Here is a 23,921-nt window from a genome sequence, read left to right on the forward strand (position 1 = left end):
TAATATGTTTAGTGCTCATGTACACTGCAGCTGATAAACTCACGTGCAGGAGCTGTTCAGCGTTTTTTTCAGCAGCCCCTGAACTCTCCCTAATGTTCTCCTATGTGTCCGTGTACACATATTTGTTTACAGTCGTTTACAGGCATTTGAGTTTACAGTTGTTTTTTTTGAACGCACCAAACTTGTGTTCAGCAGCCGATTTTATCAGAGTTTCAAACGCAAAATGCTTTTAAACGCGGCAAAATCGCATTTATAAGTGGTTGAAATTTTTTTTTTAACTCTTCCAGTTCCCGATGCTGTCCAGAGCTTTTTTTCATCATGAACAATGCATGCAAAGCATTTTCAAGGTACTCAGATGGACAAAACACTGAACACAGGATGTTCCTACCTGTCACACATTGTAATGACCAATTCACACCTCAGACCTCTCCCACCCTTGGAAACAAAAGATACGTTAATGACCAATTCACACCTCAGACCTCTCCCACCCTTGGAAACAAAAGATACGTAAATGACCATTCACACCTCGTACCTCTCCCACCCTTGGAAATAAAAGATACGCTATTGACCATTAAACCTTGTACCTCTCCCACCCTTGGAAATAAAAGATACGTTAATGACCATTCACACCTCAGACCTCTCCCACCCTTGGAAATAAAAGATACGTTATTGACCATTCACGCCTCAGACCTCTCCCACCCTTGGAAACAAAAGATACATTAATGACCATTCACACCTCAGACCTCTCCCACCCTTGGAAACAAAAGATATGTTAATGACCAATTCACACCTCAGACCTCTCCCACCCTTGGAAATAAAAGATATGTTAATGACCATTCACACCTCAAATTCCTCACGAAGACCCCATGCCAGGTGGCCTTAATGACTCCCTCCACCAGACACCTTTCCCACCCTTGGAAACAAAAGAAATGTTAATGAGCAACTCACACCTAAGCTAATCTCAACACATACTGCTGTCTCTGCTTCTACTCTCTGTATTTCTCTGAAAGTCTGAAATAGTTAATAATTTACCACTTTTCAGTGCAATCTGGGCATCTGGGAGGTTCTCCTGTGCTAATCTTTAAAAAACGCTTCTAAAACGCAAAGGCGTATAAACGCACTATGCAAACGCAGCTAAACATATTTTTTTTCCTATGTTTTCCAGTAGTCAGTTTCCATCGTACAGAAGTGTCCTGTGTACATGGGGCCTTACTTTCTATGATCGTCAGTTCCATCTAGTGGTCATAGTACAGTATTTTCCTGACTGGGATATTTTAGGGAAATATCACGTCATGGCCAATAGATGGAGGTGATGATCATAGCAAGTAAAAGTATAAATACAAATGATGAGATTTTTTTTTTGTGCTTGAGACATTCCTACAGTGATTTATAAACAGAACGGTCATCTGACAGTGCAGGATACAGTGCAATAAGAACGTACCATTGTGCACAGGAAGATCACCAAAAGTACTGCCCAGCTCTGTAAGGCGCTTCTGTAGAAGGCAGTAATGCTGAGAAAGAGATGAAGCTGCATGTTAGGTCAATCGAATATAGTCAGGGGATTTATTTTCCAAACAACAGACTACAAACCTTTGCTTCATCTCCGGCCACCTTCACAAAGTCTGAGAAGAACTCTCTTGGAAGTTTCTCTCCTGATTTTAGTTGGAATTGAGCAAAACGTGCAATAATGTCCCAGGACAGGTCTATGGCCCATTGCTCGATGTTTGCTAGAGAGTGCAGCAACGCAATCCTACTGGCCTACAAAACACATGAGACAGAAGCATCACCAAACCAAACTAATGCAGGCCATACACGCGTCGAATTCCGAGCAAATTTTCTTTAGAAAATGAGAAATTTTGTACGTATTGTAAATTGATGGGGCCACCATTGACTTCGAAAATTCAACCAACCAAGCCTTCAATTTCACCTCATGTGGCTACAGAAAAGAATTTTTGTGGCCGGAGACAGTTTGTCAGACGACCCCCAAACACTGAATTCAAGCCACAGTACACTGTGAAGACCGTGAAGCATGGTGGTGTAGGCATCATGATATGGAGATGTTTCTCATACTACGGTGTTGGGCCTATTTATCGCATACCAGGGATCATGGATCAGTTCGAATACATCAGAATACTTGAAGAGGTCATGCTGCCTTATGCTGAAGAGGAAATGCCCTTGAAATGGGTGTTCCAACAAGACAACGACCCCAAACACACCAGTAAACGGGCAACATCTTGGTTCCAGACCAACAAGATTGACGTTATGGAGTGACCAACCCAATCCCCGGATCTTAATCCAATAGAAAACTTGTGGGGTGACATCAAAAATGCAGTTTCTGAGGCAAAACCAAGAAATAGAGAAGAACTGTGGAATGTAGTCCAATCATCCTGGGCTGGAATACCTGGTCACAGGGGCCAGAAGTTGGGTGACTCCATGCAACACAGATGTACAGCAGTTCTCAGAAACAGGGCGACTACAACCAAATATTCATGAAGTCATTCAAAGGAAAGCAAAATCTTCAAACATTTCTCAGTTTATATAGTGAATGTTTGAGTTTGTAAAGAAGAATACAAACACTGCGATTTTTTTGAACCGTCTAATATTCACTTTTCTTCAATTTGTGAAGCCAAGTTATCTGCAAGAAGTCCCCGCAAAGTCCCACTGTTGGAAAAAAGACATGTGCTGAAGAGGTTACAATCTGCCAAAGAGCACATTGATTGGCCTAAAGAGAAATGGCGCAACATTTTGTGGACTGATGAAAGTAAGATTGTTCTTTTTGGGTCTAGTGGCCAGAGACAGTTTGTCAGGCGACCCCCAAACACTGAATTCAAGCCACAGTACACTGTGAAGACAGTGAAGCATGGTGGTGCAAGCATCATGATATGGGGATGTTTCTCATACTACGGTGTTGGGCCTATTTATCGCATACCAGGGATCATGGATCAGTTTGAATACATCAGAATACTTGAAGAGGTCATGCTGCCTTATGCTGAAGAGGAAATGCCCTTGAAATGGGTGTTCCAACAAGACAACGACCCCAAACACACCAGTAAACGTGCAACATCTTGGTTCCAGACCAACAAGATGGACGTTATGGAGTGGCCAGCCCAATTCCCGGATCTTAATCCAATAGAAAACCTGTGGGGTGACATCAAAAATGCCGTTTCTGAGGCAAAACCAAGAAATCGAGAAGAACTGTGGAATGTGGTCCAATCATCCTGGGCTGGAATACCTGATCACAGGGGCCAGAAGTTGGGGGACTCCATGCAACACAGATGTACAGCAGTTCTCAGAAACAGTGCGACTACAACCAAATATTCATGAAGTCATTCAAAGGAAAGCAAAATCTTCAAACATTTCTCAGTTTATATAGTGAATGTTTGAGTTTGTAAAGAAGAATACAAACACTGCGATTTTTTTGAACCGTCTAATATTCACTTTTCTTCAATTTCTTTAGAGGAACAACACAAATTTGATGTATTTTTCTTCATGTTGTGATTTGTAATAGAATGTGTCGTGTTCCCAATGCATTTGTGTGGATGGAAATAAAAGCTATTAGAAGGATTTTGAGCTTTATTCACTTTTTTCAACACACCGCTATTATTTTGAACACAACTGTATGCTCCAACAAGGGAGACTCTCCAAATTAGGACTGCGGTACACTGGGATGCCAGGACGTGGACGCCGTAGCTTACGCATATATTTGCAAATGTGTGCAAACGAAACGCTTTGTTTTTAACGTGAACCGCTGCTAAATTTTACCCAGCCTGCAGCAGCTTGTTCTATGTTTCCACTGTGGGTATTTATAAAGTGGTCAAGGATTTAATGTGATGGGGGACCCTGATGTAAAGGGGTTACGTCTGATGTGAAGTTATTTCTTGGAGCATGTTTATTCTTTCATTTATAAAAACTTTTTTTTTTCAGCCTACGAATATTTGTAAAAAATATACAATATAGCCCTTCTACTAGTTAGACCCTCGGGAATATTCATATGAGGACGGCCAGGACTGGGACAAGGGCTGGACAGGAGGGACGGCTTCCCTGAGCGTGGTGAGGATTTGGGAGGTTGTGCTAGAATGGATGATTTGGAGGGGGGATTTGTACTAAAAGGGTGGATTTGTGTTAGGAAGGGGATTTGTGCTAGTAGGGAGGATTGGAGGAATTTGTGCTAGGAAGGGAAATTAAGGTGTTGTGCTGTGCTTGGAGAGGGGAATTTGGAGGATTTATGCTCCGAGGGGAAATCTGAAGGGTAGAATTAAGTTTGTGCTAGGAAGGTGGATTTGGGGAGGGGGAAAGATTTGAGCTGGGAGGGGGGCATTAGTACTGGAAGAGGGGAAATTTTTGTTTGGGGAGAATTTTGGCTTGCAAAGGGAATTTATGCTTAGGGGTTAAAGCAGAGTTTCACTCGACCTTTTAAAAAATAACAGCAGCTACAAAAACTGTAGCTGCTGACTTTTAAAAAAACAGTCGCTTACCTGTCCCTCGGTCCCGTGGTGTGTCCCCCGCAGCCCGTTTCACCGGCCGTCCTGCATCACAGGAGGCCGGCATCTTCAGTGTGAGCACCCGGCTGTGACAGCTTGCGGCTTCACAGCCGGGTACCCACCGCGCATGCGCGAGTAGCGCTGCGCTTCATGAATGGTCCTGTAGTCTTCTGGGACCTGTCACGTGTCCCAAAAGACTACAGGGAGGGAGGAAACCTTCCTAGGCGATTTCAGTGGGAACGGGTACCTGTCAAATTTGGGTACTCACTCCCCAAAGGTGCCAATCCTTAATGGGGAGCGCGGGAGCAGTCCTTAAAGCGGAACTTCCCCTTTTGGGTGGAGCTCCGCTTTAATAAAGTGTCAAAATTAGAATTGCCCAAATGTTTATTTTTTTTTGGGGGGGGGTAGTTTACGAACGGATAGCGTGTTACGTTATTCCTCTTGCCAGTCCCTGTAGATGAATTCCATCATTTGATAGACTGACTGTTAGTGAAGTTTATGTAAAAAATGACAAATCGGTAACATTTTTAACTTAAAGATGAAAAAAAGTTCAATGGGGTCCAAGCTATCCTAACAATGTTCTAATACTGATGTAATACTGTACTGACCAGTTTGCTGGATTTATTTAATGAGGGTCTTTGGATGGTTTATCAGAAACCCGAGCCGGAATGTGTTGTCGGAACACAACTTCAGAGTTGCTATGGATACGGGGATACTTGCAAAATTAGGAAGTGTTACATGATGCTCAGACAGCTCCTTGGATTGTGTGGAGACTAACATACTGGATGGAACTTTTAAAGATGATGTCAAAGTAGCAAAAACGAGGTATTCACAAAAATATAATCAAAATGAAAAAAAGGTATAAAAGGAGTTCAATCACCCAGGTCAACAACGATTTTGGACATGAACTCTTTTGCCATTTTTTTTTTCTTGCAAATTTTAAGATGCACATTTTAAGCCTGAAGATTAGTTAAAAACCCCAAATATTATATATTTGCTGACAGCAGAAACAATAAAATGGTGGTACTTACAATTTTTTATGTCACATGATATTAGCAGAACGGGTTATTAAACCCATATATTCAGTAAAAAGTACACTATCCAGTTTTTTGGTGACATACAGAAGATTATTATTTATTATTATTATTATACAGTATTTATAAAGCGCCAATAGTTCGCTCAGCGCTGTACATTACAAAGGGGGACAGAACATGTGACAGAACAATACCAATACAATGCAAAACATGAGGGGATCGAGGGCCCTGCTCTTTCGAGCTTACAATCTAGAAGATGAAGTTTCACTGAGTAAATACACCCATGACACCACCACCACCAGCCTGAACCATTGATACAAGGCAGGATGGATCCCCCACACCATGACACCACCACCACCAGCCTGAACCATTGATACAAGGCAGGATGGATCCCCCACACCATGACACCACCAGCCTGAACCATTGATACAAGGCAGGATGGATCCCCCACACCATGACACCACCAGCCTGAACCATTGATACAAGGCAGGATGGATCCCCCACACCATGACACCACCACCACCAGCCTGAACCATTGATAAAAGGCAGGATGGATCCCCCACACCATGACACCACCAGCCTGAACCGTTGATACAAGGCAGGATGGATCCACCACACCAAGACACCACCAGCCTGAACCGCTGATACAAGGCAGGATGGATCCACCACACCACCACCACCAGCCTGAACCGTTGATACAAGGCAGGATGGATCCACCACACCACCACCACCAGCCTGAACCGTTGATACAAGGCAGGATGGATCCATGCTTTCATGTTGTTTACACCAAACTCTGGCCCTACCATCTGAATGTCGCAGCTGAAATCCAGACTCATCAGACTAGACAACATTTTTCCAATCTTCTATTGTCCACTTTTGGTGAGCTTGTGCGAATTGTAGCCTCCATGTCCTGCGCTTAGCTGACAGGAGTGGCACCCGATGTGGTCTTCTGCTGCTGTAGCCCATCTGCTTCAAGGTTTGACATGTTGTGCGTTCAGAGGTGGTATTCTGCATACCTTGGTTGTAACAAGTGGTTATTTGAGTTACTGTAGCCTATCATCTGGAACCAGTCTGCCCATTCTCCTCTGACCTCAACAAGGCATTTTCCTCCACACAACTGCCGCTCACTGGATATTTTCTCTTTTTCGGACCATTCTCTGTAAACCCTGGAGACGATTGTGCATGAAAATTCCAGTAGATCAGCAGTTTTTAAAATGCTCAGAGCAGTCCGTCTGGCATCAACAACCACGCCACATTCAAAGTCACTTAAATCCCCTTTCTTCCCCATTCTGATGCTCAGTTTGAACTTCAGCAAGTCATCATCACCAAGTCTACATGCTTAAATGCACTGAGTTGCTGATGTGATTGGCTGATAAGCAATCCGTGTTACCAAGCAATCGAAGAGGTGTACCTAATAAAGTGGTTGGTGAGTGTAGAACATGTCAAGTCTTAAAACTGCACATGCCTGTGAAACAGCAACAAACTTTGGTACACAACATCATTCATAGATGATGCTTTAATAGATTTACATGCCATCGGTTTTGAGCAGTGGTCTCCAAACTGTGGCCCTTTGCTTGTTCCTATCTGGCCCTTAGGGCACTGTTCCATCTACTGACTCCAACAACAGTGCATTATTCTTTCCACTGACACCAACAATGGGGCACTGTTCCTTCCACTGATGCAAATGATGGGGAACTATACCTCCCACTGACACCAACGATTGGGCATTATTCCTACTACTGACCCGACCATGGGGCAGTATTCCTCCCACTGACACCGAAGTTCGGGCATTATTCCTACTACTGAAGAGATGAAGGGGGGTGATCAGCGCAAAACTGCTCAAAGTCCTGGGCTATCCTGGTATGAGGTGATGGTGGTGCTGTTGATGTTGAGGAAGATTTAAAGTGGGGGGGCCCGTATGGCACTAAGGGCAATGCTTCCAAAAAGTACTGTAGCAGTTATTCCTGCTACTGACCCCAACCACGGGGCACTATTCCTCCCACTGACACCAATGATGGGGCACTATTCCTCCCACTGACACCAATGATGGGGCACTATTCCTCCCACTGATACCAATGATGGGGCACTATTCCTCCCACTGACACCAATGATGGGGCACTATTCCTCCCACTGACACCAATGATGGGGCACTATTCCTCCCACTGACACCAATGATGGGGCACTATTCCTCCCACTGACACCAATGATGGGGCACTATTCCTCCCACTGATACCAATGATGGGGCACTATTCCTCCCACTGACACCAATGATGGGGCACTATTCCTCCCACTGACACCAATGATGGGGCACTATTCCTCCCACTGACACCAATGATGGGGCACTATTCCTCCCACTGATACCAATGATGGGGCACCATTCCTCACACTGATACCAATGATGGGGCACTATTCCTCCCACTAATACCAATGATGGGGCACTATTCCTCCCACTGATACCAATGATGGGGCACTATTCCTCCCACTGACACCAATGATGGGGCACTATTCCTCCCAGTGATACCAATGATGGGGCACTATTCCTCCCACTGATACCAATGATGGGCACTATTCCTCCCACTGACACCAATGATGGAGCACTATTCCTCCCACTGATACTAATGATGGGGCACTATTCCTCCCACTGATACCAATGATGGGGCATTATTCCTCCCACTGACACCAATGATAGGACACTATTCCTCCCACTGACACCAATGATGGAGCACTATTCCTCCCACTAATACCAATAAGGGGCACTATTCTTCCCACTGATACCAATGATGGGGCACTATTCCTCCCACTTACACCAATGATGGGGCACTATTCCTCCCACTGATACAAATGATGGGGCACTATTCCTCCCACTGATACAAATGATGGGGCACTATTCCTCCCACTGATACTAATGATGGGGCACTATTCCTCCCACTTACACCAATGATGGGGCACTATTCCTCCCACTGATACAAATGATGGGGCACTATTCCTCCCACTGACACCAATGATGGGGCACTATTCCTCTCACTGACACCAATGATGGGGCACTATTCCTCTCACTGACAGCAATGATGGGGCACTATTCCTCCCACTAATACCAATAATGGGGCACTATTCCTCCCACTGACACCAATGATGGGGCACTATTCCTCTCACTGACACCAATGATGGGGCACTATTCCTCCCACTAATACCAATAATGGGGCACTATTCCTCTCACTGACACCAATGATGGGGCACTATTCCTCCCACTAATACCAATAATGGGGCACTATTCCTCCCACTGACACCAATGATGGGGCACTATTCCTCCCACTGACACCAATGATGGGGCACTATTCCTCTCACTGACACCAATGATGGGGCACTATTCCTCTCACTGACAGCAATGATGGGGCACTATTCCTCCCACTAATACCAATAATGGGGCACTATTCCTCCCACTGACACCAATGATGGGGCACTATTCCTCTCACTGACACCAATGATGGGGCACTATTCCTCCCACTAATACCAATAATGGGGCACTATTCCTCTCACTGACACCAATGATGGGGCACTATTCCTCCCACTAATACCAATAATGGGGCACTATTCCTCCCACTGACACCAATGATGGGGCACTATTCCTCCCACTGATATCAATGATGGGGCACTATTCCTCCCACTGACACCAATGATGGGGCACTATTCCTCCCACTGACACCAATGATGGGGCACTATTCCTCCCACTGATACCAATGATGGGGCACTATTCCTCTCACTGACACCAATGATGGGGCACTATTCCTCCCACTAATACCAATAATGGGGCACTATTCCTCTCACTGACACCAATGATGGGGCACTATTCCTCCCACTGATACCAATGATGGGACACTATTCCTCCCACTGACACCAATAATGGGGCACTATTCCTCCCACTGACACCAATGATGGGGCACTATTCCGATTCCCACTGACCATCAAGCCTGAGGCGTTGTTAACGCTCACTGACCAGTCCGGCCGTGCTAAAGTCTGAAGGACAGTAAACTGGCCCTTTGTTTAGAAAGTTTGGAGACCCCCTACACTAGAGGGATAATCGCCAATCTCCCTCCACTTTACCCATTGATACCCCATATGGCTGCCCCATGCCCATAACAAAAGCCGACAGTTGGCTTGACAACAGCCAGGGGAGTGTATGTAAATACCCCCCGCAAAGTCAACATAAACTTGCTGGTGGCAATGATATATTATATGATATCTTCATGGTCACCAGAGATAAATGAATCAAGAAAAGTTCAGGTAGAATTTTCATGGCTAACTTGCAAGCTATTGTTAAAGAAAGTGCATAGGTGGTTAGGCAATGCCATAGGGGACATGTACCAATGCAATTTTTTTTTTTTTTTTAAGTCGTTCATGCGGCTTAAAGAGCAATGCTAAAAATGTACAAATCCTTTACCACTTCCAGTCCGGGCCAATTTTGGCATTCATTTCCTACATGTAAAAAACATCATTTTTTGTTGTTGCTAAAAACAACTTAGAACCCCAAACATTATATATTCTTTTAGCAGAGGCCCTACAGAATAAAATGATGGGCATTGCATATTTTTATGTCACACGATAGTTGCGCAGCAGTTTTTCAAACACACATTTTTTGGAATAAAAACACTTTAAATGGATTTTAATGCACAAAAACACAATAGAATACCCAATTCTTTGGTAGAATATAAAAGATGATGTCACGCCGAGTAAATAGATACTAAACATGTCATGCTTTAAAATTGAGTCTGCCTGTGAAATGGCACCAAATTACGGTACCTAAAAATCTCCATAGGCAAAGCTTTAAAAGCTTTTAGAAGTTACCAGTCTAGAATTACACAAGAGGACTGGAGCTAGTTATTGATCAGCGTCATTGCTATTACAAGGGATGAACAACATGCATTGACAGGTACTCTTTATGGAGAGATATGGGGGTCTATTAGACCCCAAATTTCTCCTCTGGCCTCCAATGCGCAGAGACACAGATCGGTCTGATTGGCCGCTTCCCTAGCCAGGTACGGCCAGGTAAACAAAGGGCCGAAACAGGATGTGACGAAATCCTTGTCGCTTCCCGTTCCTGACGTCACACAGTGGGAGCAACAGGATCCATTTCTCTTCCTGTGTACCTGAAGCCCGGTAAAGGTGGCGGCGGTAGGAGGAGAGGTGACGTCTTCCCTTTCTAGCTGCGCATGCGTGCCCCCGGGGGTGAGCGCCGCAGCAATCGGCGGTGCGTTGTGTCCCTGGGACACAGCCGATTACTGATCGCACTAAAGAGCCAATGACACAGGCTCAATCATGTGATCAGCTGTGTCCAATTACAGCTGATTGCATGTAAATAGAAAATGACGGTTATCGGCAGTCCTCTCATTAAGCTGACAGCACGTGAGGAGAGGAGGGTCGGTAAGCGGCATTCCTCCAGGGAACATCTACACTGATCATCAGGGCACTGATTATCAGTGTAGCCCAATCAGTGCTGTCTTTCAGTGCCCATCAATGTCACATACCTGTGCCCATCAATGCCACATATCAGTGCCCATCAGTGCACCTCAATGCCACATATCAGTGCCCATCAATGCCACATACCTGTGCACATCAATGCCACATATCAGTGCCCATCAGTGCACCTCAATGCCACATATCAGTGCCCATCAATGCCACATACCTGTGCACATCAATGCCACATATCAGTGCCCATCAGTGCACCTCAATGCCACATATCAGTGCCCATCAATGCCACATACCTGTGCACATCAATGACACATATCAGTGCCCATCAATGACACATATCAGTGCCCATCAGTGCACCTCAATGCCACATATCAGTGCCCATCAATGCCACATATCAGTGCCCATCAGGGCTGCCTTTCAGTGCCAAATATCAATGCAAGTCAGTGCCACCTATCGGTGACCGTCAATGCCGCCTATCAGTGCTACCTATCAGTCTCCGTCAGTGCTATATATGAACACTGCCTGTCAATGCCCACCAGTGATGCCCATCAGTGCCACCTATCAGTCTCCGTCAGTGCTATATATGAACACTGCCTGTCAATGCCCATCAGTGCCACCTATCAGTGCCCATCACTGCAGCCTCATTAGTGCACATCAGTGAAGGACAAACATTACTTATTTACAACATTTTATAACAGAAACTAAGAAAAAAAAATGTTTTCAAAATTTTCAGTCTTTTTTAGTTTGTTTAGCAAAAAAATAAAACCCCCAGTGGTGATTAAACACCACCAAAAGAAAGTGTTATCTGTCTCGAAAAAGCGATACAAATTCTGTTTGGGTACAGTGTTGCATGACCGCGGAATTGTCATTCAAAGTGCGACAGCACTGAAAGCTGAAAATTGGCCTGGGTAGGAAAGGGGTAAAAGTGCCCGATAGGCGAGGGGTTAATGTATTCTGCCATTGCTACTGCATTCAGTAAAGCCTCCCATAATTTTACCACGAAGAGCCCATCCTAGAATGATGGGATAGTATCTTTCCCCATATACTTATCAATAGTCTGTTATAAATATATGAGGAATGTCATTACATCTTACCAGTGTTCCTCCTTTTCCTCTCTTGATCCTGCCAGGTTGTACTATGGTGAGACTTTCTTTTCGCTTCGGTTGGGTTGGAGGCTGCGTCTGACCGATGTCCACAATCTTTCCGGCGTTCCACAACTCTTGTGTTTGCTGTGTGAGTTTCGCCTGAAGTGAAGACATTGATGAACATTTACTATTAATTAACCTCCCTAGCTGATTATGTCAGTATTTCTGTGCTCAAAGCGGTACATTTTTTTGCATGGAAATATGTTGTTTTTTTATTGTAGGCTGTAATTCTTAGGAATAACTCACTGAAATCTGTCTGAACAAGAGTCTAGTAAACATCCCGGGTATGATAAAACTTGAAACACAAAATCATAAAATTATAATATAATAAATAATCATAAAAAATAATAATATAATAATAAATTTAATTCAATAATATAATCAAACCAAAAACACTGAAATGTGAAATATAGCGCCAAGTTCGCACATCGCTGAGCAAAGTCGCAGAATCGTTTTCAGTGTCTGATGAGGAATTTCCCCCACGAATCATTATCACTCAATTCTGCAAGTGGTTCTGATTTACTATCGCTGTTCTCTAGCCGGTCTAAAACCGCGTCTGACCTAAAGGGACGCTTTTTGGACGCCATGGACGTTTCTCAGTTTCCAGGCAGAAAGAACAGTAAAAATGCAGGCAGGGCGCCGGACAAAGCACTCGGGACAAAATGTATGTGAAATGGTTTGATACAGGAATGTTATACTATGTGATTTTAGTGTATTTAGTGAATGTCACTTTTTGACATTTTTGAATTTCCCGCCAGTTCCGTCCCCCGTACGTCCCGACGTTGCAGGGAACGGAACCCGGAAGACAGATGCCGGCATCGGCCGGAGGACATTGCCGGGGACACTGCAGGAGGGACATCGCGGGAGCGCAGGACAAGGTAAGTGCTGGAGGGATCCCGGAGCAACGCTGCAGTGTATTCCCGAGTGTAGCTCGGGGGTTACCGCTTGTGGTGCTGAAACTTTACCCCGAGCTACACTCGGGAATACCGCCAGGGGGGTAACTCAAAACGTACTCAGCAAACATCTTCAACTCTATCTTGCTAGTGGAGCGGTGAGCTGGATGTGGATACACATTTTATGCTTTTTACGGATTTATATCTTTAAGTGTTATTTTAGTGGGGGATACAATAAAGTGTTATACAGAGAGCACTATGTTTCGGTCTTTCTGTTGCACGAGATCAATTTTGGCCGATGTCAGTGAGTGGAAGGCGAGAGGAGATCAGGACATATGTCACTGCGAAGGAGGAGTTGAGTACACCCAGATGTTTTCTTTTCTTGTGGTGAGCAGGTTTTTCACCTGGTGTGGTGGAGGATCACTGAATATTACTAAAGAAGAAGTGTATACACGTCACTGAGGAGATTGTTTATGGATTTTTTTGTTTATCACTTGTACAGTTGTGCTCAAAAGTTTGCATCCCCTGGCAGAAATTGTGAAATTGTGGCATTGATATTGAAAATATGACTGATCATACCAAAAAATGCTCTTTTATTGAAGGATGATGATCATATGAAGCCATTTATTATCACATAGTTGTTTGGTTAATTTTTAAATCATAATAACAGAAATCACCCAAATGACCCGGATCAAAAGTTTCCCTCCCGTGGAATGTTTGGCCTTGGTACAGACACACAAGGTGACACACACGGGTTACAATTCCAATTAGAGGTTAATGTCCCACATCTGTGGCTTTTTAAATTGCAATTAGTGTCAGTGTATAAATAGTCAGTGAGTTTGTTAGCGCTTACATGGAAGCACTGACTAGGCTAGATACTGTACCATGGGGATCAGAAAAGAACTGCCAAAGTCCTGCGTAACAAGGTAATGGAACTTTATAAAGATGGAAAAGGACCTAAAAAGATGTCCGAAGCCTTGAATATGCCAATCAGTACTGTTAAATCACCTATTAAGAAGTGGAAAGTTCAGGGATCTCTTGATACCAAGCAAAGGTCAGGTAGACCAAGAGAGATTGCAGCCACAACTGACTGAAGAATTGTCCGGGATTCAAAGAAAAACCCCCACAGGCAACCTCAAAGGACAATACAGGCTGCTCTGGAAAAAGATGGTGTGGTTGTTTTTAAGGAGTACAATACGGTGATATGAGCTGTTTGGTTGAGGTGCCAGAAAGAAGCTTTTACTGCACCAATGCTACACAAAAGCCCGGTTACAATATGCCTGACAACACCTTGACATGTCTAACCGGGCATTCTTGTGTCATTGATGCAGTAAAGGCTTCTTTCTGGCACCTCAACCATGCAGCTCATTTTTGTTCAAGTATAACTGTATTGTACTCCTTAAAAACAACCACACCATCTTTTTCCAGAGCAGCCTGTATTTCTTTGGAGGTTGCCTGTGGGGTTTTTCTTTGAATCCCGGACAATTCTTCTGTCAGTTATGACTGCAATCTTTCTTGGTCTACCTGACCTTGGCTTGGTATCAAGAGATCCCCGAACTTTCCACTTCTTAATAGGTGATTTAACAGTACTGATTGGCATATTCAAGGCTTTTGGACATCTTTATATGTCCTTTACCCCCTTTAAAAAGTTCCATTACCTTTTTACGCAGGACTTTTGACAGTTCCTTTCTGATCCCCATGGCTCAGTATCTAGCCTAGTCAGTGCTTCCACGTAAGAGCTAACAAACTCATTGATTATATATACACTGACACTAATTGCAATTTAAAAAGCCACAGATGTGGGACATTAACCTCTAATTGGCATTGTAACCCGTGTGTGTCACCTTGTGTGTCTGTACCAAGGCCAAACATTCCAGGGGGGCGGAGACTTCAGATCCGGGGGCGGAGACTTCAGATCCGGGGGCGGAGACTTCAGATCCGGGGGCGGAGACTTCAGATCCGGGGGCGGAGACTTCAGATCCGGGCCATTTGGAGGATTTCTGTTATCATTATGCTTTAAAAAAAGAGCCAAACAACTATTGGATAATTAATGGCTTCATATGATCATCATCCTTCAATAAAAAAGCATTTTTTGGCATGATCAGTCATATTTTCAATATCAATGCCAACATGTCACAATTTCTGCCAGGGGAGGCAAACTTTTGAGCACAACTGTATGTACTTTAGCAGCGCTGGTGATGTCACCGATGCATGAGCACTGCACTCTCATTGGACGGTGTGCCATCCATTGAGAGAGCCGTGCTGCGGCCGAGACTCCTGTGCGCATGTGCGGGAGTAATGTTACTGCGGCTCGCCCAGTCAAACAGCAACAGCCTGGGAACCTGGAAGGAACACCAAGTGAAGATGGAAGACCAGGGGAGCTGTGACAGCGCTCTGCTAAAGGGCTTCATTTTTAAGTAAGTCTTTCATAATGTGCTAGCATGCGATGCATACTAGCACATTATGCTCTTAACCACTTCCCGTCTGGCCGCTGCATATAAATGGCTGGACGGTGGCAGTCCAGGGGGGGGTTGAAGTTCATAAACGGCGCCCGCCATTTTGGATTGTGCGCGCTCCCTGGGAGCACGCAGCACCACGATCCAGTGCCCGCTGTGTCCAGACACCGATCGCTGTACGGGACCTGTGTGTGATCACTGGTTGGCCAATCAGTGACCACATGAATAGGTGTAAGTAAGATCACTTACAGAAGTAAGTCACTTCTGACATCATTGCTTACTACGTGTGAAATCTGTGAATGATCACAGAGGTCACATGGTACAGGGCTATTCACAACTGCCTTGTACCATGTGACAAGCTGTGACCAATCACAGCTCACACAGTATTTCTCAATGGCTGCAAGAATGCCGCCAGAGAGAAGGAGAAACAATTGCTTTTACAGCCTTTATGGGTGTAAAAGCAATCAGTGTAAATAAAAAAAAAAATCATCACCCCCCACAAGTAGTACAGTGTCACTATGGTGAAACTGTACTGCTAGGGTGAAGGTATGTTAAAAACAAAACAAACCCCCCCCCCCCCCCCGTAAATAATAATATTAAAAAAATGAAATAAAAAAGGTTAAAAAGAGTTTTGAAATATTATCATTTTTCGTTATAAACTAATTTTGGGTTATTTTTTTTTTACTAAAAAGATAGATGAATAAATTTTGGCCAAGAAAGATTTATTTGCAAACGTTTATAAGAAAAGCACTTTTTTTTTTTTTCAAAATGTTTGGACTTTTTCATTTACATAGCAAAAAAATTAAAATCCCAGCGGTGAATAAATACCACCAAAATAAAGTTTTATCTGTCTCAAAAAAATGCTAAAAAATTCATATGGGTACAGTGTTGCATGACTGCGCAATTGTCATTCAAAGTGTGATAGCGCTGAAAGCTGAAAATTGGCCTGGACAGGAAGGGGGGGAAAGTGTCCGGACTGGAAGGGGGGGAAAGTGTCCGGACTGGAAGGGGGGTGAAAGTGTCCGGACTGGAAGTGCTTATAGAAGAAGGATGGGATCTTCTTAACAAACTTTAAAGTGGTTGTAAACCTCAGATGTGAAATATGAACAAAGCATATCCCTTTATAGTGTGTACTTGTCTACTACACCTTCACCCCGAAAGTGAGGAAATAGTGCTGGTAATGTTAGCTGTATAAAGTCACGTTAAAAACACGAGTTTTTCGGCGTTTTTGTATTAGTGTTTATCCACGTTTTTTCGCGTTTGCATTTTTTAGAGGTTTTTTTATAGTCAAAAAAAGTCCAAAAACGCTTGTTTGCTGTGATTTACTACGTTTTGCCACGTTTTTCAGCGTTAGAGCGTTTTTACAGCTAAAAAAAAAATCATCTTTTCAGCTTAAGAGTTTTTGCATTATCGTTTGGCGGCGTTTTGTCGCGCTTAGTGGCGCTCTCCTGCGTTTTTCCGCATTTAAGTTTTTTAGCGTTTTAACCAAAAATTATTATTTTTTTGGTCAAAAAACGTCCAAAAATACTGGTTTGCCGCATTTTTCAGTGTTAGAGCGTTTTTACAGCTAAAAAAACTCCTCTAGAAGCCCACTAGTTTTGGGTTTTTTTTCCAGCCAAAAATGCTGATTGCAGTCTGTGTGTGTATGGACACATAGGATAACATGCTGGGGGGTTACTGGCTGTAGAAAAAAAATGTCAAAAGCCAAAAACAGCCGCTGCAAAAACGTCCCGTGTGCGTGAGGACTCATGAAGACAAGAAATTTGGAAATTGTTGTGAATAATTGGAAGCACGTGGACTCTTTATTTATGCACATTGTTGTAAAATATTGCACTTTATTTTTAATTTTTGCATACCAGCCAATAGCGCAGTATGAGATTTTGAATACCGGGCCGGCTGCAGGCATCGTTCCAGTGCAACCACTTGAAATCCAGCGACGTAACGGTACATCGCAGGTCTTCAAGTGGTTAAAAAGAAAGTTTCAGTCATTTTTCTGTTTATTAACCTCTTCACGCTGGCCGAACGCAAATGTGTGGCCTCCCTGTATCTGGGCCTAGACGCCGAGCGGCCGCACATTTGCGCTCTATTAAAAAAGAACATATGTGCTGAGAGCGCGCGCCCTGCCTGCTCCCAGCACACATGTCCGGTACTCACAGAAAGGTCCCGATCTCCTCTTTCGATCGGGACCTTTCCCGATCATGTGACCTCCGTGACGGCGTGTCACATGACCGTAAACCCCGCCCCCTGGCTTCTGAAACCCTTAAAGGGCCGGGAGGCGCCGGCGTGAAGGGGTTAAAAGTCAGAAGCTACAAAAACAGTATCTGCTGACTTTTAATGAACACACACTTACCTGTCCTGGGGTCCAGCGATGTCCTCACCCACGCTGTCCTTTCTCTTCCTCCTCTCTACCCAATGTCTACATCTCAACTGTGGGCACCAGGCTATGACAGCCGGGTGCCCACTACGCATGTGCATCCCGATTGGTCCGGCAGTCTTCTGGGACCTGTGAAGTGTCCCAGAAGACTGCAGGAGGAAGGAGGAAGGGCCGAACTTCGGGGTCACTTTGTTGTGGCGAATTGAGCCGGAAGTGGGAGCGGGTACCAGTCAAACCAGGTATCTGCTCCCCCCCAAAAACCCTCATTGGGTGCGATTTCATATTTTATATGAGAGTCACGCATTATGTCTACATTCTCTGCAATATCGCTCATTTGGGAAATTTGAGGCCTGCCTACCATACAATATCCGGATCGACCTTACGCACCAATTTCCTCTTGGGGGGACTGACTGAGATTGTTCTATCAGTTTGATCCTGCCATTAATCTGTGCATTGTCCTTTTTTTTGATTTCCATCAAATTCTGGTTGTCCTATGTTTCCCATTTGACACCACACGGTCCTAGGAGGTCTCATGGAGTCCTAGTTTGCTGGTTGAGTGTGCAGTGCCTGTCTGGGTGCGTGTGGTGTGGACCGGGATCCCGGGACGGGTGTTTTACTGTATGGCAACGTTGTCATGATTTTATTGTGTAGGGTGGAGGGTTCTACAGCCTTCGTATTGTGCCATGAAAGTGTTCGCAAACATTTTGAGCCGCAGCATGTTCCCAGGAGGACTTCTTTCCTAGTGGGTTCTACTATACTTCGGTCCTGAGAACACCACCCCTGAAATAGGGTGAGTCGGTATACTTTTTTTATATATTTAGCTGTAATCACATGTGCTGGGGATCCCATTTTTTTTGTTTTTTGTTAACCCCCCCCCCCTCCAAAAAAAAGTGCCAAATATGGCGGTGGAGGGAGGGGGCGGGAGAAGGCGAACGACTAGAGCTTCCACTTTTTGGGTGGAACTACCCTTTAAGCAAAGCTACGACTGTGGATCAGAAATGGCCGCCTTCTCCCACTGACATGCAGGCTGTGACCAACATCAATATATTATTATTATCATTCTAATAAAGTATCGGGCAGCACAGTGGCTACATGGTTAGCACTTCCGCCTGGCAGTACTCTGGTCGTTGGTTCAAATCCCAACCACAGCACCACCTGCCTGGAGTTTGCATGTTCTCCCTGTGCCTGCATGGGTTTCCTCCGGGTACTCCGGTTTCCTCCCACACTCCAAAGACATGCTGGTAGGTTAATTATCTCCTGTCTAAATTGGCCCTAGTATGTGTATGTATGAATGTGAGTTAGGGACCTTAGATTGTACGCCCCTGGAGGGTTAGGGACTGATGTGAATGTACAATATATATGTAAAGCGCGGCGTAAATGGACGGCGCTATATAAGTACCTGAAATAAAGTGGAAGCTACTTGGATGTCTGGAAGATTATTATTCGTTGTATAAAAGTTGTGTATGAAAACACTACAGTGTACAAAGGAGATTCTACAAACAGGGTAGAGGTATGGCTGTTTCAAAAAGCACATTTTTACCCCCGCAGGATGAAAATTGGATTGTGCTTTGCTGGGTTTTTGCCTTCCTCTGGATCAACTGTGAGTGTAGGATTATAACTTTTTTTTTTTTTTAATGGTTGAACTGGATGGGTCTTTTTTCAGCCAGACTAACTATGTAACTATATTTAGTTTCCACAGGGACCCGTTTCTGTCTGATTCTTGCACACAGCCTGACAATCACCACCTCACCTTCTCTTCTGGATCTGCAGTACAAAGGATTCTAGAGGCCCAATAAGTCAACGAACGTTCGTCTTCTACCCCTTTAGCACTTTCTCCAGATTCTGTATTGTCTGGGAAGAAAAAAATATATAATCTGCTATAGCCTTGCGTTGTCTGTGATGAATTTTTATACAGGTTACATTCGGATCATGTATACAACTCAGTCAGTGGCCGTATCCCTGACGGGGTGTACAGCTGAAACATATAGATCATGAATTAATACAAGGCATGAAGTTCACCTACTAAATCTAACCCATGTTGTGCGGATTTGTATGTCATTGTCTTCACACACGAGATCTGCACTGTGAGGAAGAAGTCAGCTGAGTGTCTTAAAAGGAAAGAGCAATCAAGAAAATGCCAAATATGTGAGATATTTAAAGTGTAATTTCACTTTTTTTAACCATTTCAATACCGGGCAATTTTACACCTTCCTGCCCAGGCCAGTTTTCAGGTTTCAGCGCTCTCACACTTGGAATGACAATTGCGCGGTCATACAACATTGTACCCAAACTAAAATTTTATCATTTTCTTCACACAACTAGAGCTTTCTTTTGGTGGTATTTAATCACCGCCGGGGTTTTTATTTTTTGCTAAATTAACAAAAAAAATACCAAAAATTTTGAAAAAAAAAAACACGTTTTTCTTTGTTTCTTTCATAAAAGTTTACAAATAAATAATTGTTCTTCATAAATTTAGGCCGAGATGTATTCTGCTACATGTCTTTGGTGAAAATAACCCAAATTAGGATGTATTATTTAGTTTGTAGGAAAGTTATAGAGTTTACAAACTATGGTATAGATCTGAAAATTGATCAATCCTGAAGTACTGACAGCCAATCTAATTTCTTGAGGTCCAAGAATGTCAGAACAGTACAGATATCCCCCAAATGTCAGGACAGTACAGATATCCCCCAAATGTCAGGACAGTACAGATATCCCCCAAATGTCAGGACAGTACAGATATCCCCCAAATGTCAGAACAGTACAGATATCCCCCAAATGTCAGGACAGTACAGATATCCCCCAAATGTCAGGACAGTACAGATATCCCCCAAATGTCAGGACAGTACAGATATCCCCCAAATGTCAGAACAGTACAGATATCCCCCAAATGTCAGAACAGTACAGATATCCCCCCAAATGTCAGAACAGTACAGATATCCCCCCAAATGTCAGGACAGTACAGATATCCCCAAATGACCCCTTTTTGCAGAGTAGACAGTCCGACGTACTTCATAAGAGGCATGGCGAGTTTTTTGAAGTTGTATTTTTTTTTATGACCAAAGTAGTACAATGTTACCATAGTAACATTGTACTACTTTGGGGAAGTGATCAGTATTTTTTTTTTTTTTTTTTTTTTTTACACAATTTGCTTATAGCAAAGAATTACTTTGCTATAAGCAAGCATTTACCTGAATGACATCGATTCATTCAGGTTTTTTTTTTTTTTTTGTGCTTAGCTGTGATTTGGCCACAGCTAATCACATGACATGAGCATGTGGCCTGCTGTGACCATTCACAGCTAGGCACTAGTATACAATGGATAGCATGAATGAAGCCATCCATTGTATACAACTGTCATGTGACCTGCTGTGATTGGTCACAGCAGGTCACATGGTACCGGCAACGGGGGCCGATACACAGATCTGTCATCGACCGTGTCCGAGGTACACGTCCGGTGACAGATCGCGCCGCTGTGTGGCTCTGCAACCGCGCGAACTGCGCATGTGCGGGAGGACGCCAAATGGCGTATACCCCGGAAATCTGCAGCATTTTTGCAGCCGCCAAACGGCTATAGGCCGGGCGGCTAATGATTAAAAATGAAAAAATGTTACCCTGGGTAATCTTGCTGTAAGGCCTCGTTGACGCAGATGTGCTATGGTGTACACCGGTGGTCTCCAAACTGCGGCTCTTTACTTGCTTTTATCTGGTCCTTGGGGCACTATTTCATCCACTGGTACCAATGATGGGGCAAAATTCCCCCCACTGAAACTAATGACTGGGCACAATTCCTCTCAATGACACCTAAGATGGGGTCCAATGACACCAATGATGGGACACAATTCCTCCCATAGACACCTATGATGGGGCACAATTCTCCCAATGACACCAACAATGGGATCCAATGACACCAATGATGGGACACAATTCCTCCCATAGACACCTATGATGGGGCACAATTCCCCCAATGACACCAACAATGGGATCCAATGACACCAATGATGGGACACAATTCCTCCTAATGACACCATTGAAGGGCACAATTTGTCCCAATGACACCTAAGATGGGGCACAATTCCTCCAAAATATTGGGCACAATTCTTCCCATAGACACCTAAGATGGGGCACAATTTCCCCAATGACACCGATGGGATCCAATGACACCAATGATAGGACACAATTCCAGTGACACTATTGATGGGCACAATTCCTCCCAATGACACCTAAGATGGGGCACAATTCCTCCAAATGATGGGGTCCAATGACACCAATGATTGGGCACAGTTCTTCCCATAGACCCCTAAGATGGGGCACAATTCCTCCCAATGAACCAAATGATGGGGTCCAATGACACCAATGATGGGGCACAATTCCTCCCATAGACACCTAAGATGGGGAACATTTCCTCCCAATAACACCAACAATGGGTTCCAATGACACCAATGATGGGACACGATTCTTCCTAATGACACCAATGATGGGACACAATTCCTACTAATGATACCAATGATGGGCACAATTCCTCCCAATAACACCAACGATGGGGCACTATGCTTCCCAGTGACACCAACGATGGGGCACAATTCCTCCAAATGATGGGGTCCAATGAAACCAATGATTGGGCACAGTTCTTCCCATAGACACCTAAGATGGGGAACATTTCCTCCCAATAGCACCAACAATGGGTTCCAATGACACCAATGATGGGACACGATTCCTCCTAATGACACCAATGATGGGACACAATTCCTACTAATGACACCAATGATGGGCACAATTCCTCCCAATAACACCAACGATGGGGCACTATGCTTCCCAGTGACACCAATGATGGGGCACAATTCCTCCAAATGATGGGGTCCAATGACACCAATGATTGGGCACAGTTCTTCCCATAGACCCCTAAGATGGGGCACAATTCCTTCCAATGAACCAAATAATAGGGCCAATGACACCAATGATGGGGCACAATTCCTCCCATAGACACCTAAGATGGGGCACAATTCCTCCTAATGACACCAATGATGGACACAATTCCTCCTAATGACACCAATGATGGACACAATTCCTCCTAATGACACCAATGATGGGCACAATTCCTTCCAATGACACCAATGATGGGGCACTATGCTTCCCAGTGACACCAACGATGGGGCACAATTTCCCCCAATGACACCAACAATGGGGCCCAATGACACCAACAATGGAACACAAGTCCTTCCAATCACACCAATAATGAAGCACAATTCCTCTCACTGACAGCAAAGATGTGGCATTGTTTCCCACTGAAGGATAATAAACAAGCTCTTTGTTTAGAAAGTCTGGAGGCCCTGGTGTACACCCATATGAGGGCTGCATTTGCCCACGTGGAGAAGCACAGGTGTTCCATGCATCTCCATGCAAGCAGTCCTATTCATGTCAATTGGACATGCACAAACACAGCTGCCGCTCCCCCTTGGATATCCATGTGAGTGTGGGTACATGGCCTTGAATGCAGATCATGCGCGTTTGGGGCCATGCACCTTCATGGCTGTCAGATTGGGAGCAGCAGCTGCATCCGTGCAGCTGCTGCATCCTAACTCACAAGAATGGGGCTGCCTGCACAGAACACTTGGCCCTCGCATGGGTGTATGCTGTAGTACGCCCATAAGAAAGAGGCCTTAGGGCAGGTTCTCACCATGCCTGCACATGCATAGCACAGGAACGCGCTGCTTATTCCTGTGCGGTTCACGCAGCGTGCAAAATGCACTCCATTTGCGATCTGCAGCAGGTGTCAGTACTAAGTCAATGACAGCACAAATGCAGGTCGCAAATGCAGTGTTTGCCCACACCAGATCACAGTGAGATCCAGTTGCAGTGCGTTTCAAAAGATAGTACATGCGCTACTTTTGGTGCAGTGCGATATTAGCCCATTCAAAACTAATTGGCTGAGATTGCACCACACAGAACCGCACAGCACATTCCTGAACGATTCACATGCGGGCGTGACGTGAACTGGCCCTAAGAGAGTTTGTTCTGGTTAAGTGATGACACTGTCTTCTGGGGATATAGAGGTTTATGTGAGCGGGTTTG

The 23,921-nt window shown here is 44.4% G+C and overlaps 1 protein-coding gene across 3 annotated transcripts in view; it reads right to left on the minus strand.

Annotated features, from left to right (window-relative positions):
• The window catches only part of LOC149436272 (uncharacterized), a 56,968-nt gene that overhangs the window by 11,279 nt on the left and 21,768 nt on the right, over positions 1-23,921 (minus strand). For 2 of the 3 annotated variants that reach the window (XM_089661786.1, XM_089661785.1), the window contains exons 5-8: positions 19,600-19,700; positions 12,076-12,225; positions 1,591-1,758; positions 1,442-1,511 (exon numbers count right to left, since the gene is read on the minus strand). In XM_089661786.1, the coding sequence (XP_089517912.1) occupies positions 1,442-1,511; positions 1,591-1,758; positions 12,076-12,225; positions 19,600-19,700 (489 nt within the window). The remainder of the gene's footprint in view (positions 1-1,441; positions 1,512-1,590; positions 1,759-12,075; positions 12,226-19,599; positions 19,701-23,921) is intronic. The other variant, XM_089661787.1, reaches the window with a different exon arrangement.

Source organism: Staurois parvus, unplaced genomic scaffold (genome assembly GCF_062004578.1).
Source record: "Staurois parvus isolate SC_StPar_1 unplaced genomic scaffold, SC_StPar_1.0 ptg001384l, whole genome shotgun sequence".
Classification (NCBI taxonomy): domain Eukaryota; kingdom Metazoa; phylum Chordata; class Amphibia; order Anura; family Ranidae; genus Staurois; species Staurois parvus.